At 46.5% G+C, this 16,368-nt stretch overlaps 1 protein-coding gene across 1 annotated transcript in view; it reads left to right on the top strand.

Moving 5' to 3' along the window:
- Positions 1–1,052: 1,052 nt before the first annotated feature.
- LOC133147181 (uncharacterized) overlaps positions 1,053–16,368 on the top strand; it is a 54,443-nt gene continuing 39,127 nt past the window's right edge. Inside the window, exons 1-3 of the mRNA XM_061271228.1 lie at positions 1,053–1,243; positions 1,355–7,669; positions 10,664–11,830. Of these exons, the coding sequence (XP_061127212.1) occupies positions 7,627–7,669; positions 10,664–11,830 (1,210 nt within the window). The 5' untranslated portion in view covers positions 1,053–1,243; positions 1,355–7,626. The remainder of the gene's footprint in view (positions 1,244–1,354; positions 7,670–10,663; positions 11,831–16,368) is intronic.

Below are 16,368 nucleotides of genomic sequence, written 5' to 3'. Positions count from 1 at the left end.
AAATCTGATTCACTGAAGACCAAAACAATGCGCAGAGTAAGTACGCTTTTGAAAAAATACTAAGTCATAAACCGACTATGTAGGGAGCGAAATGACTGTGTGCTCATGAAAGCTGTTGAGGTATTCAAAGCCCAAATTAAGAATGGCCCCACATTTGTCTGCACTGTTTGCCACAGAGCATTGTTTCCGAACCAAGTACGCGCTTGTCAACGTAGATTTTATAAGAAAAACAGACATGTTGTTGCAAGTTGTCTCACGGGACAATTTGTCCATATCTGTGATGATGAATGTCAGGCCTCGTGCAGCGTACCAGCTGAAAGAAAACTGGAGTGGATATGTCACACTTGCTATAGTCACCTCAAAGATGGTAAAATGCCTGCACTTGCTGTTGCGAACAATCTCACACTCTCTGATATTCCAAAGGAACTGTGTGGATTGAACATACTGGAGAGACACCTCATTTCCAAATGCATATCATTTGCCAAAATTGTACCTCTTCCCAAAGGTCAACAACGAGCCATTCGTGGAAATGTGGTGTGCGTGCCATCGGAAGTACAAGAGACGGTCAATGTCTTGCCCAGACTAAGAAGTAAGTCACAGATGTTGAGAGTGAAACTGAAGAGACGGCTTTGCTACAAAGGCCATCAGTTTTTTCAAACTGTCACTTGGTCTAAGCTAATGAGCGCTCTGATGAAACTGAAACAAGTCCATCCACAGTACAGAGACATAACCATTCGCGACGATGCGGACCTTTGCGACCCAACCCTCACTGACGATGAGAGCAGCTCCGATGAAGCGCAAATGAGCGACAGTGAGTACAATGAGGAAGCTCTGGAGGAGATGTACAGATTTGAAAGTGATGCTCTGTGTGGGATGAACAGTGACTCTCAACATGACAACAGTGGTAACAAACAGCAACAAGAAAATTCGGAAGACGGTGATCAACCAAATGGTGGAGTGATACTTGAATCATGTCTCCAACCCAATGATGTGGCAGAGGAGATTATGAGTTTTACAGAGGGCATTTATTGTTGTTCTGCCCCGAAACTTGTCAGTTTGACTGTATTATATTGGTTTATATTGCGTTCGACAGATAGACTTTTATTTTGAAGGCGATGTCTAGCAGGAAGTCGGCCGTCGGCCATTTTCGTCGTAATCACAACAAGCCGTGTGCAGCTAGTGCTAGTTAAGTGTTCATCCATGGTCATCCTTGTTTCTGTTTGTGCCTTCGACATCATCGTCTGTAAGTTTCCATTTATACTTTAAAGCTCTATCATATTTTCGTATTATTTATGAGGAGTCTTTATTGTAAGTATGAATGTTTATGTCGTATTTTTTCCGTATCGCTTTTCAGTTTTACTCCATGTTTTGGGAGAACACTGCAATAAAAAGGAGCTTTGGAAGCTATACCCTGACTCAGTGTCTACCTTAGCAGGAGTTAGGCTTACTGCTGAATTGGTGTTAGAAACACACACAAGGAGAGCAGGAAAGTAAAAAGACGATACGCAGCTGGCAACACAATACACAGCAGCAGACTACATGAACATGGACAACGATCAGAAGAAAAATACTACAATAAAAGGCTTCAAGTCATCTCAAAGTGGATCGTCGGTCAGTCGTAAAAGCTCTAGCTCAACCAAATCATCAGTCAGCGCTGCTGCTGCAAAGGCAAGAGCCAAAGCAGAGGCTGCTCGTGCACGTGCAGCATTTGCAGAGCGTGAAATCAGTATCAAGGTGAACAAAGCAAGACTAGAAGCCAGCCTCGATGCCTTGCAGTTGGAAAGAGAAGCTGCAGCTGCTAATGCCCAGGCAGAAGCTTTAGAGGCAGCAGCGGAGATTGAGGAAGAGGAGCTCCGTAGCAAAAGGAGCTTCCCTGTCGTGGAGCAAGACACACAAGAACGCGTAAGCGAATATGTTCGTGACCAAACTACACGTTTTGACAAGCTCCCTGAACCTGTAGTCTTCTCAGAGACCGCAGAGCGATCTATTGAGCCTCACCTTAACGCGCCAACACCATATGTTCACAAAGAAGAAGAATATATTATGAAAGATTCTTGGCCAGCCCCACCTCAACTTCAACAGAGACCAACATCACTTCAGAGTTCTCAGGCAATACATGAATCCAAATCATCAGTCCAACCGCACACCCAAGAGAATTTCCAAGTCAAAAGAGAGAAAGACACTTACAACACCAATCCCACATCCAAGCTAACTTTCCCAAAGTACTCTGACACATCTCACATGTACCGAACCAGTCCAGAGTCTTCAGTTATGTTGGACATGGCAAAGTACCTGGCACGCAAAGAACTTGTTTGCACGGGCCTATCAAACTTCGATGATCGTCCTGAATCGTACAGAGCATGGAAGTCCTCCTTCTTCAACACGATCAAAGATTTGGATCTGACAGCTAGTGAACAGTTGGATCTGCTTTCAAAATGGCTTGGAAAAGAATCATCTGAACACGTGAGACGTCTGAGAGCAGTTAACATTGGCAACCCAAATGCAGCTCTACGAACAGCTTGGGAAAGACTTGATGAATGTTTTGGCGCTCCAGAAGTCATTGAAAATGCGCTTTTCGCAAAGCTCGACAACTTTCCTAGAATCTCGAATAAGGACAGCCAAAAATTAAGGGAACTTGGAGACCTGTTAAAAGAGTTATTGTCAGCAAAAGAAGATGGATACCTGTCAGGCTTGGCATTCTTGGACACTGCTCGTGGCATAAAACCAATCGTGGAAAAATTGCCATTCAACCTGCAAGAGAGATGGCTTTCTCAGGGATCAATGTACAAGCAAGATCACAAGGTCAGTTACCCGCCTTTTTCTTACTTCACCTCTTTTATCTGCTACCAAGCTAAAACAAGGAATGATCCCAGCTTTACCCTTTCTGGAAACAACCTAACATTTGAAAGAGCAATGCCGAAACATAAAGCTCCTAGAACAGTGGTTTCAGTGCACAAGACAAAAGTTTCTACTGATGTTACACAAGATGAAACAGCTTCCGAAGAGGACGTGTCGAAGCAATGTCCAATCCATAAAAGGCCTCACCCTTTAAAGAAATGTCGGGGCTTCAGGCTAAAAACTCTTGCAGACAGAAAAGCATACTTAAAGGAACAAGGCATTTGTTTCAAATGTTGCTCATCATCCTCCCACCCAGCTCGTGATTGCAAAGCACGCCTGAAATGTGACGAGTGTGACAGTGAAAATCATATAACGGCTCTTCACCCTGGTCCACCACCATGGGCAGCTAGAGTCTCAAATTCCCCGAAGAACGATGGCGGGGAGTCAGAGTTGGAGGAAACCACGAGAACTCCAGTCGTAAGTTCTCTGTGCACCAAAGTGTGCGGGGATCATCTCAAAGCAAAGTCGTGCTCAAAGATCTGCCTCGTTAAAGTATATCCAGACAATCAACCAGAGAAAGCCAAAAAAATGTATGCCATGCTCGATGACCAGAGCAACAGATCTCTAGCTCGGTCACAGTTTTTTGACATCTTCAAAATCGAGACAGACGCATACCCTTACACCCTCAAAACATGTGCTGGCTTAGCCACAGTCTCTGGCAGGAAAGCAACCGGCTACCATATCGAAGCAGTTAATGGTGGCGTTAACTTGTCGCTGCCAGAACTCACAGAATGTGACGATTTACCAGACAATCGTGACGAAATACCAACTCCAGAGGCTGCTCTCCACCACCCCCATCTAAAAAGTATTGCCAGCGAAATCCCAGCCTTGGACGACAATGCCCAGATCCTTCTTCTGCTGGGTAGGGACATTCTTCGCATTCATAAAGTGAGGCAGCAGATTAATGGTCCTGGAGATACTCCTTTTGCGCAAAGACTTGATCTTGGATGGGTGCTGGTGGGTGACGTGTGTTTGGGAAAAGTCCACAAGCCTATCATTCACAGCTACAAAACAAATGTACTAGAAGATGGAAGACCTTCGCTGTTCAGGCCATGCACGAGCCACATCAATCTCAAGCAAGCGACCAGTCCCAGTTTCGTCAATGGTCTTTCTCACAGTTCACCAGATGACTCGCTTGGCCTTACAGTTTTTGCAAGGACTGACAATGACGACAAGCGAGCCTTCTCCATCGAAGATGAACAGTTCATCAAAATAATGAATGATCAAGTTTTCCAAGATGAGTGTAACAGCTGGGTGGCACCTCTCCCTTTCAAGACACCCAGACCTCCCTTATCAAACAACCGAGAGCAAGCTATGACCCGCCTTTCATCTCTGAAACGCACTCTGGAACGGAAGCCAAAGATGAAAGAACAGTTTGTCACCTTTATGCAAAACATCTTTGACAACAACCATGCTGAACCAGCCCCTCCGCTACAAAAGGGAAGAGAATGTTGGTACTTACCAATGTTCGGAGTCTACCATCCCAGAAAACCTGGACAAATCAGAGTTGTGTTTGATTCTAGTGCACAATCCAATGGCCTCTCACTCAACAATGTCCTGCTCACCGGGCCAGACCTGAATAACAGTCTCATTGGAGTTCTCATTCGCTTCAGGAGGGAGAAAATAGCTGTTATGGCAGACATCGAACAGATGTTCCATTGTTTTGTCGTAAGAGAGGACCACCGAGATTACTTGCGCTTCCTCTGGTTCCGAGAGAACGACCCCAGCAAAGACATTGTCGAATACCGGATGAGGGTACATGTATTTGGCAATAGCCCTTCCCCAGCCGTGGCCACCTACTGTCTCAGAAGAGCAGCCCAGCAGGGAGAACAGCAATACGGGTCAGACACCAGACACTTTGTGGAGCGAGATTTTTATGTCGACGATGGCCTGGTCTCAACACCCACCGAAGAGGAAGCAATTGCTCTGCTGCAAAAGACTCAAGCTTCTCTGTCGGAGTCAAACCTGAGACTCCACAAGATCACGTCTAACAGTGTTAGAGTCCTGACAGCATTTCCAGCAGGGGACCATGCTAAAGACATTAAAGATCTCTATCTCGGAACAGAAACGGCGCCCACCCAAAGAAGTCTTGGTTTGAGCTGGGAAATCAAAATAGACACTTTCACCTTCCAAGTGTCAGTCAATGACAAGCCATTCACACGTCGTGGGATTCTTTCTACAATAAACAGTCTTTTCGACCCGCTTGGCTTTGTTGCTCCTGTGACCATTCAAGGAAAGTCACTATTGAGAGAGCTTACTCTTGAAGGAACTGAATGGGACGTTCTTCTTCCCCAAGAAAAACTTAAAGTGTGGGAAACATGGAGAGATTCTCTTCAGGAATTGCAACATCTTCACATTCCTCGTGCTTATACCACCACTTCTCCTTCCAAGGCAAAGCAAAAGGAGATCTGCATCTTCTCTGATGCCTCTACAAAGGCTATTGGTGCTGTCGCATACCTCAGAACAACTAACGAGGATGGCCAGATCCACGTGGGCTTCATCTTAGGAAAAGCCAAACTTTCTCCTCCCAGCGAACCCACCATTCCCAGACTGGAACTTTGTGCGGCAGTGCTAGCTGTAGAAATGGCTGAACTCATCGTTCAAGAGATTGATCTTCCACTTGACGCAGTCACCTTTTATTGTGACAGTAAAGTGGTGCTGGGATATATACATAATCAGTCAAAACGTTTCTATGTGTATGTCCACAACAGAGTTCAAAGGATCCGGCAATCCACAGACCCAAAGCAATGGCGGTACGTGCCTACGGAACACAACCCAGCTGACCATGCCTCCAGATCGGTTCAAGCTTCCATCCTCACACAAACCAACTGGTTCACAGGTCCAGCCTTTCTATACAAACCACAAGCAGCCACTGAGCATCAACAGTCATTTGAAATCATCGATCCAGACTCAGATGTGGAGATCCGACCACAAGTAACAAGTTGCGTGACGGGCCAAAGAGACAAGCGCTTCGATCCAAAGAGATTTGAAAGATTCTCATCTTGGAAGTCCTTGCAAAGAGCAACTCTTCTCCATGTAACTCGTTCTTTTAAGTCAACAGACCAGGATGTCACTGTATGTTCTGGATGGCACCAGTGTTCAAAGCCTCACAGTGTCGATGAGTTGTCAAAATCATCTGAAGTCATCCTTCGTGCTGTACAAAGAGCCTGCTTTTCTGAAGAATACGACTCCCTCTCCAAGGGGCAAGACGTTAACAAGAAAAGTTCATTGTCAAAACTAAATCCTGTTATAGCCCCAGATGGCTTGTTGAGGATTGGAGGGAGACTGAAGCTGGCAGATCTCAGCGACCCTGAAAAACATCCAATCATTCTGCCAGGTAAACATCATGTGTCCACATTGCTCATAAGACATCATCACGAACGAGTTGAACACCAAGGCCGAAGTTTCACAGAGGGCGCTGTACGAGCCGCTGGCATTTGGTTGATTGGTGGTAAGAGACGCATAAGCAGTATTTTACATGGATGTGTCACCTGTCTTAAACTTCGTGGAAGAAGAGAGAGGCAGAAAATGTCGGACCTTCCCCAAGAACGGTTGAGCACTTCACCTCCCTTTACATACACTGGTGTGGATGTCTTCGGTCCCTGGTTTGTGACAGCAAGGCGCACAAGAGGAGGCTTAGCTCAAAGTAAACGATGGGCTGTTCTGTTCACATGCTTGAGTACCCGCGCCGTCCATATAGAGGTGATTGAGTCCATGGATACTTCCTCCTTCATCAACTCCCTGAGAAGGTTCTTTGCAATCCGTGGCCCTTCTCAACAGCTACACTCAGACCGTAGAACCAACTTCATTGGTGCTTGTAAAGAGCTGGAGTTTGAGAAGGTTCTGAAGGAATCAGAGGTCCAAACATACACTAACAGTCAAGGTTGTTCATGGCATTTCAATCCACCTCATTCCTCACACATGGGTGGTGCGTGGGAACGCATGATCGGAGTCGCAAGGAGGATTTTGGATTCAATGCTGATGCGTACTCACTCCTCAAGTTTGACCCATGGAGTCCTGTGCACTTTTATGGCAGAGGCGACAGCCATTATCAACTCTAGACCGCTTGTTTCTATTTCATCTGATCCAGATGCTCCTCAGATACTCACACCGGCAATGCTCCTTACTAACAAACAAAGTATTCTACCTCCATCTGGGAAGTTCACCGACAAAGACTTGTTCAAGCAGCAGTGGCGCGAGGTACAAAGGTTGGCTGATCAATTCTGGAGTCGCTGGAAGCGCGAATACCTGCACACTCTGCAAGTTCGACACAAATGGCAGGAATCGAGACCTAACATTGAAGATGGGGACGTCGTTATGTTGAAGGACAGTAAAACGTGTCGTAACGACTGGCCCATGGCCCTTGTGACTAAGACCTTTCCTGGACGTGATGGAAGAGTTCGCAAGGTCGAGATGAGAGTTGTTAAAGATGGATCCATGAAGAAGTTCTTTAGACCAGTTACAGAGATTGTTCTGCTTCTGAAAAGGCAGGACTGAAACATTTAACTGTAGGATGTTCTAGTTCGATGTGTGGCATCTCGTCAGATACCAGGCGGGGAGTGTTCTGCCACGAAACTTGTCAGTTTGACTGTATTATATTGGTTTATATTGCGTTCGACAGATAGACTTTTATTTTGAAGGCGATGTCTAGCAGGAAGTCGGCCGTCGGCCATTTTCGTCGTAATCACAACAAGTCGTGTGCAGCTAGTGCTAGTTAAGTGTTCATCCATGGTCATCCTTGTTTCTGTTTGTGCCTTCGACATCATCGTCTGTAAGTTTCCATTTATACTTTAAAGCTCTATCATATTTTCGGATTATTTATGAGGAGTCTTTATTGTAAGTATGAATGTTTATGTCGTATTTTTTCCGTATCGCTTTTCAGTTTTACTCCATGTTTTGGGAGAACACTGCAATAAAAAGGAGCTTTGGAAGCTATACCCTGACTCAGTGTCTACCTTAGCAGGAGTTAGGCTTACTGCTGAATTGGTGTTAGAAACACACACAAGGAGAGCAGGAAAATTGTGTTGCTCCTGCAGAAAGAAACAACCCAGTAAGTTTTTTCAAGACTCCCAAGCTTGAGGCCATGGCTTTTCCGGTGCAGTTTCCCACTGGTCAGAACACCCTCGATGAAGAGAGAGCAATAAAACTCACACCAAGCAAATATTTCCAAACCCGTCTGTGTTGCGTGGATGAACGCTTTGCTCGAGATACCAACTACTTGTTCTTTGCCCAGTTTGTGACTGAAATTTACCAGGCAACGTCGAGCATGACAATACAGCTGCGCAAAGGTAAGCCTTTTACCAGGGATGGTCGAAGGATAAACAATGCCATGCTTCAGGACAAACGTGAAGTTGAGAAACTGGTGCGCAGCAAAGATGCTGTCCGATCCATGACACCGCTGAGAGGTACGCCGGCCTATTGGGAGAAAACCACCAAAGATCTTTTTGCTATGATCCGGCAGCTGGGCACACCCACGTTCTTTTGCACATTTTCTGCTGCCGAAATGCGTTGGGAAGAGGTCATCACCGCCATCAAAGCGCAACAAGGTGAAGTAGTGAATTTCGCCCAACTTGACTGGGCTACCAAGTGTGAGATCCTACGCAGCAATCCTGTGACGACGATGCGCATGTTTGACAAGCGTGTGGAAGCTCTGTTCAGAGATTTGATCCTCTCTCCGGCGCAACCGATTGGTGAGGTCGTCGACTACTTTTACCGACTGGAGTTTCAACACAGAGGAAGTCCTCACATTCATTGCCTCATATGGGTTCGAGGTGCCCCTGTATTTGAGGAAGCCACGGATGGAGCCATCTGTCATTTTGTGTCTCGCTACATCTCGGCCGAGCTGCCGGACCCGCAGAAGGAACCGGAATTGTACAAAAAGGTCACAGAGGTTCAGATGCACAGCAAAAGTCACTCCAAATCGTGCGTCAAACACCAAGGTGCAAATTCCCGCTTTGGATTCCCCAAACAACCGTGCGATGAAACAATGATCGTCAGACCTGCGCCCGTCGACGACGACAATCGAGATCAACGCAATGACGATCGGTTGGCGTCGAATGCCAAGCTTGTTCCCGTGCTAAATCTGCTGAATGAGCCTGAAACGGCATCCCTGACTTTGCCTCAGCTACTGGCTAAACGTAAGCTCACCGGTGACGAGTACATGAACTGTTTGCGCATGACGGCCTCGTCGAGTTCTGTCGTGCTTAAGCGAGAACCGAAAGACTGCTGGGTCAACAACTACAACCGCCATTTGCTTCTTGCCTGGGATGGAAACCTGGACATCCAATACATCCTGAATGCCTACTCTTGCATCGCATACATCTGCAGCTACATCAGCAAGGCTGAACACGGTCTGAGCCAATACCTGAAATCGGTCATTGAAAACTCCCGCTGCGCGAATGTCAACGAGAGCGATGAAATGAAGCAAATTATGCAAGCGTACTCCAAGAAAAGAGAAGTGAGTGCTCAGGAATGCGTCGCACGTGCGTGCGGCTTGCATATGAAACAGTCCTCCCGCATGGTGGTATTTGTACAAACGAGTGACAATGCGCTGAAAATGAGTTATCCTCTCTCGCTCCTTGAGGGCAAAACGCAGGAATCTCATGAAGTGTGGATGACTGGCCTGCCGGAAAAATACAAATCCAGACCTCAAACAGAGGAATTTGAAGTCATGTGCTTGGCTGATTTTGCATCAATGTGCAGAATTGTTTATGGCAAACAAGCCAAAGGTAAGAATGTTTTGCCTCTGCTGAACGACATGGGCTTTGTCCAGAAAAGAACAGAAAAACATGCGGTCATCAAATACTGCAAATACTCTGAACAAAAGAATCCGGAGGATTATTACTGCTCCTTGCTCAAGCTGTACCTGCCTCATCGTGCTGATTGCCAATTAAAATCTGAACGCTGTCCTTCCTATCAGTTGTTTCATGATAACGCCTGTGTACAGTTACCGTATAACGACTCTGTGGAGCGCGTGTGCCAAATTGTCAGAAGGAACAGAGAAAGGTATGAGAAATACAGTCGAGACATTGACAACGCCATCCAAGAGGTGGAGGAGAGTGGGCTCGTCATAAACGAATGGTGCCACCTGGCTCCCGAGAGTGAGTTGCAAAGACTCGAATGCGTTGAGGAAATGAACGCGAGAGATGAACCGAACGACAACGTGGAGGAAAATGTCCCGGACTATAACGTCAGGTCCAAAACAACGCAAATGTCCATCGTGACAGAGGCTGCAGCCATCGATCCCGCAGTGTTACGCGACATGTATCGTAACCTGAACCAAAAGCAAGCGTCCGTCTTCTACAAGGTCAGAGATTGGTGCATAAAACGTGTGTGTAGCTCAAAGCCCATTGAGCAGTTCTTCTACCACATCAACGGTGGCGCCGGGACCGGCAAATCGCTCTGATCAAGTGTATCCACGCAGAGGCTACCAAAATACTGCAGAGACTACCACGACTGGCTGAGGAGGCCGACATTTCCAAGCAAACGGTTGTTCTCGCAGCTTTCACTGGCACGGCGGCGTTCAACATTTCCGGGGCAACGTTGCATTGTCTACTCAAACTGCCGAGAAGTCTCAAACCCCCGTACCACGGGCTGGGCAATAAACTGGACGAAGTCAGAGCCGAGCTGTCCATCGCCGAAATACTCATCATCGATGAGATTTCCATGGTGTCGAAAGACCTCTTTGCCTACGTGAATGCCAGGTTGAAACAAATCAAAGGAATTAATTTACCTTTCGGTGGCATGTCTGTTCTTGCTGTTGGAGATTTCTTTCAGCTCCCTCCCGTGAGACAGTCCAAACCTCTGTGCGTGTACGATCCTACGCGGCTGGACCACTGGCGTGACGACTTCAAAAAGATCACGCTCACCGCCATCATGAGGCAGAAAGACGATGTCGCCTTTGCCGAACTGCTGAACCGACTCCGCGTCAAAGAAAAGTCAGATGAACTGTCGGAAATGGACAGAGCTCTCCTTGCCACGAGGTACACTTCCCCAGAAATGTGTCCAAAGCATATTCTGCATGTTTTTGCCACCAATAAACAGGTGGATGGCCATAACTCTGCGATGCTGGAACTGTTTCATAAGGACATTGTGCAGATTGACGCGGATGACTACAAGAAAGACAAAGGAACTGGCAGAATGGCAAGGCAAGCTTCCCCTGTGCAAGGCGCTAAGAATGAGCTCCCGGACTCAATCAAAGTTGCCTTGGGTGCTCGTGTTATGATCACACGGAACGTTGATGTTCAATCAGGTCTGTGCAACGGGATGTTTGCAAAAGTTGTCAAATTGGTGAACTATCCAAATGAAGCCCGTGTCCAGAAACTTGGCTTGGAACTCGATCATGTGAGTAACACAGCGCGTGCTGCTAACCCCGTGTACATTGACAGACTGGAGGAGAAGCTGAACAAGGCTGGAGTGACGCGCCGACAGTTTCCCATCAAGCTTGCTTTTGCCTGCACGATCCACAAGGTACAAGGCATGACAACGTCACAGGCTGCAGTTTCGCTGAAAGGTGTTTTCGAACACGGCATGGGGTACGTAGCTCTGAGTAGAGTGACTTCGCTCAGTGGTCTGCATATTCTGCAAATGGATGAGAGAAGGCTTCATGCAAATCCACAAATCACTGCTGCTCTTGCTGAGATGGCAGAAGATTCTTTGGAGAGCGTCATGCCCCTCCTTCACGTGATGCCGTCGGTAGATCGGGCAAATCACCTGGTTGTCGTCCATCATAACACCGAAGGGCTGTCTTGTCACGTGCAAGATATCGTGTCTCATCACGAACTGCTTTTCGCTGATGTTTTGTGCTTCACAGAGACACACCTCCAAGGATCAGTGGCCGATGGACGTGCTTGCTTGGAAGGCTACACGATGTTTTGCAGGAACCGAAGTGATTCTTACACAAACTGTCCTGACTTGGCTACAAAACGTGGTGGCGGCGTAGGTATTTGTGTCAAAAGTCACATCGCGGCCCAGGAAAAGAAATACGTTCAGGGTGTGACCGACATTGAATTTGTTGTGGTGATGTTGGGATCACCGGTGTTTGAGTGATGTTCCAGTTATTTATTTTCTTTCTGTGTGTTCGCAATTGTCATGGTGATTGTTCTGGTGTTTTTTAACTCGGCTGTATGTATTTGTTTGTTCACGCTGATTTCTCCGACTGCCCGAAATTTTCCATATTCTCAGTTTATGTGTATATCTGTCATCTCAGGGACACGAAGAAAGAATCCGATCTGGCGAAAGCCCGTGCGGCTCTGGACTCAGAGGCCACAGAGCGTGAACGTCTGCAGGTGAAGTTGTCCAAGCTGAAGATTGATTTTGACGAGCTGGAAGCAAGGTGAGGCCCGCCCGGCCATTTTATCAAAAATATGCCAACAACAAAATGGATAGTGGATATTAGTGCTGACACAATTGCTTTGCTGCTGGGGCCACACCCCAAGGAAAATCCTCCTCGTGACTAATTGCAGCTCAATTGGACTTTCAGTTAACCATCCCATATGTGGGACTCACGATGGGATCACCGGTGTTTGAGTGATGTTCCAGTTATTTATTTTCTTTCTGTGTGTTCGCATTTGTCATGGTGATAATACTAGCCAACTTACATTGGCTCCCGGTCCATTTAAGATGTGACTTCAAGGTTCTTCTACTAACCTATAAATCGCTGCATGGCTTAGCGCCTTCATATCTCGTCGACCTAGTTGTTCCTTATGTTCCGTCTCGTAACCTTCGTTCGCAAAACGCTACCCTTTTAGCGACACCGAGGGCCAAGAAAATGTCTGCAGGCTCTAGAGCATTTTCTATTCGGGCTCCAGAGCTTTGGAATGCCCTACCAATGGATATTAGGACTGCTACCTCAGTAGAAACATTTAAGACACGTTTAAAGACACATTTCTATGACATGGCCTTTAACTAACCTGTAGTGGCCGATTCGGCTGGAGTTTGTTTTCTCTCCCTCTCCACCCCCTCCCTCCCCCCTCCCCGGCCGGGGAGGTGGTTAGGTGGCACCCATGCTGACAGCGGCTATCTGGATTCTCGTGGGCCAATTCAGGGTGGGGGAACTGCAGCTCAACCTCCTCGAAGACACTGCCAGGACAATTGAGGGCTCCTTCGGCAGCCCTCTGCTATGACATGGACATCCACTTTTTATTTAATTGATTTTCATGTTGTACCATTTGTGCCCTCTCTGCATCCATTTCAACCTGGTGATCCTGAAAGGGGGATCCTTCCATCTGTGGTCCCTTCTCAAGGTTTCTCATTTTCCCCTGGTAGGGGTTTTTAAGTTTTTCCTTGCCCTTTTGGGAGCTTAAGATCAGGGGATGCTTTGAGAATAATTGTCAATTTCTGTCTATGTGAAGCCCTTTGAGACTGCTTGTGATTTAGGGCTATACAAATAAACTTGACTTGACTTGATTGTTCTGGTGTTTTTTTAACTCGGCTGTATGTATTTGTTTGTTCACGCTGATTTCTCCGACTGCCCGAAATTTTCCATATTCTCAGTTTATGTGTATATCTGTCATCACAGGGACACGAAGAAAGAATCCAATCTGGCGAAAGCCCGTGCGGCTCTGGACTCAGAGGCCACAGAGCGTGAACGTCTGCAGGTGAAGTTGTCCAAGCTGAAGATTGATTTTGACGAGCTGGAAGCAAGGTGAGGCCCGCCCGGCCATTTTATCAAAAATATGCCAACAACAAAATGGATAGTGGATATTAGTGCTGACATAATTGCTTTGCTGCTGGGGCCACACCCCAAGGAAAATCCTCCTCGTGACTAATTGCAGCTCAATTGGACTTTCAGTTAACCATCCCATAGTCGCACATCAATATAAATAGCGCATTTGACTGCGTCGAGGGTTTAATACTGTTTTTGCTCAGGAAGTCGCATCACATTCAAACCCTTAAAGATGAGCTGGAGTTTGAAAAGAAGCTGCATTCCGCGGTCGGTAATTACCATCACTATCGCTTATTTAATTAATGAAAATAAAGCTGAGTCATTCTCACGTCTCACGTAGGACTTGCGCATGGTCCAAAGCCAGCACGAGTCTCGCATGGTGGAGTTGGAAGCCGGCCAAAAAGTGAAAGATCTGGAGGAGGCTCTGTCTACAGAGAGGGAGCGGACCCAGAACAAGGAGGAGAGGTCTTTTTACAGCTTTAGAACATACCACAACGTTTGCTCTCATAGCAATTAATGTCTCCACGTTTGTCCCCAGGGTACGCCAAACCATGTCGGCCAGCAAAAAGAGGAAACGTCCGAAGGACAGCGAGGGTTTGAGCTCGGGCGGATGCAATGTGCCTCGTCCTAAAATCGCCCAGCAGGTCACTGTGGATGAGCAGCAGGTCACTGTGGATGAGCAGCAGGTCACTCTGGATGAGGTGGACTCGTACGGCAAATATGTCAGACTCCGCAATACAGTTGATGAGGTCAGTGGATGTGTCACAGGGGAACATCTTACGAAATTTGCACATTTTCCAGTAACGACTAACCTGTTGAGATCAATTTCAACTATTAGGATCAGAATTTGGGGAACTGGCAGGTGAAGCTCCAGATTGGATCTTCTGCTCCCATCGTATTCAAGTTTGCCGCAGAATTCATCCTGAAGGCCCACGAGAGTGTCACGGTAATCAATCTTATCTGGAAGATCTCAGATACAAGGTGCTCAATATTTCAATGACCTTTACATGCATCAGATCTGGGCGGCTGACGCTGGCCGAAACCACAATCCTCCCTCTGATCTAGTCTGGGAGACACAGTCCAACTGGGGACCCGTAGGCCAGGTCCACTTTACCTTGATCAACGCCAACGGAGAGGTGACACATCTTTCAAGCGACAAGAAGCAATATTTCTCTTTTGACGTCCGTTTTTCTTCTGGGAAATAAGGATGAGCAAAGCCACTGGCGCACGTTTGGAAGATGATGATGGAAATTCCACTTCCACCGTGGGATAGAGGAAATGGAATTTCGGTTTCTTGTGTGTCTTGACATATGAAGGGATTGACAATAAAGCAGACTTTGACTTTTGACATGGTCACATTATAAAAATATTGTATAACAATACAATTAAATGGGCTTTTTTTTAATAAAATCTGCTCCGACCTGTTGTGAAATTTAATTGAAATAATTGAAATAAAATTGTTGTTCTTCAAAAATGATTGAATTTGTCTTTTTTCATTCTGTGTAATTACAGTCTGCTGTATGCACCAAAAAAGAAAAGAGTGTAATATCGGTTTCATCAGTATATAATTGAAACCGGAAGGTATTCGGAAATCCCTGCGGTCAGTAGAATATATAACGGCTGTGCAATGAGAAGTCAAGACATGTTCCACGAGAGCAGGCGGTCAAGGCAAGAGTAATCTCGACGCAACATGCCCAACATGTGTAAGTCAGTGATGAATGTTTCCTGAATTTTCTTCCTCTTTTGCCATTCATTCATGATTTTCTTCTGCTTCCGCATTAGACACGCAAATTCTTGCGGTGGGCTTGGTGGCTTTTCTAGTACTGCGAGCCAATGGCGCTCCGTTGACAGAAGCGACCACCGTCTTGCCATCAAGCGACACCTCAAGTGAGGAGGAAACGGCGCCCTCTGACCTGCTGACCTCTGCTCATGTTTGGGACTCGGTTCTGGGTACCGCTAAAGAACACCAGAAAGCTGTAAGTGGAAATTCAGAAAGCACCTTCATTGTCTTCTCCTGGCTGTAAAACATATCTGACTTGTGACTAATTTCAATATCAGTTTGATGATGAATTCCAAAACAATGTCAACTTTCATTTACTGGAGCACTACAAAGCACCTCAGTTTCCAGCAAACTGCCCCAGCTCCAACTTTAGCAAGGTAGGAACCAGAAATGGAAAACCACCAGAGGTGGGAGAAAATACAGACACTGACACTTTCCATAATTGTTTGCTAGCATCGGCTTGACTTTTATGCGTAGGTTGAATAGATATTTGTTTTTTAACTGACCTAAATATTCTTTTTTCCAGGAGGCTTGCCTGCACAGGCTGGCCCAAGGTCTGTCAACTTACATAATTCTTCTCAAGCACGTGGAGAAGGAATATCCCGGCAGTAAAATTCTGTCTGAGGCCAAACACTACTCTGAACTCCTGCTCTACAATATCAAACAAAAGGTTGGCCAGTGTGACAATTTAGGGATAGGAAATGAATTTTGCTGTTACTATAATACCTATTTTGACATTGTGTTGCTCACTCTTGTCCGGCAGATGAAAAAACCAGAAGAGGTCACAGGCCTGAGTAGCAATGAGGAAGAGAGCCTATTGAGGTCACTGTACCACCCCGATGCTTTCCACAGAAAGATGACAGCGCACAACATCCTGCGGAAGCTCTACATCTTCATTGTTGACGGCGAGAGGGCGCTGAGGCGCAAAGAACGGCGAAGGGGAAAACATGCCAAGGTCTTCGCCATGTTTAGTTTATTGCGGTAGTCACGTCCGCCACTGAAGCCCGTCGGAAATGTTGGGCAA

This window comes from Syngnathus typhle, unplaced genomic scaffold (genome assembly GCF_033458585.1).
Source record: "Syngnathus typhle isolate RoL2023-S1 ecotype Sweden unplaced genomic scaffold, RoL_Styp_1.0 HiC_scaffold_34, whole genome shotgun sequence".
Taxonomy (NCBI): Eukaryota; Metazoa; Chordata; class Actinopteri; order Syngnathiformes; family Syngnathidae; genus Syngnathus; species Syngnathus typhle.
Note: the sequence above shows the minus strand (reverse complement) of the source record. Positions and strands in the feature narration are given on the sequence as shown.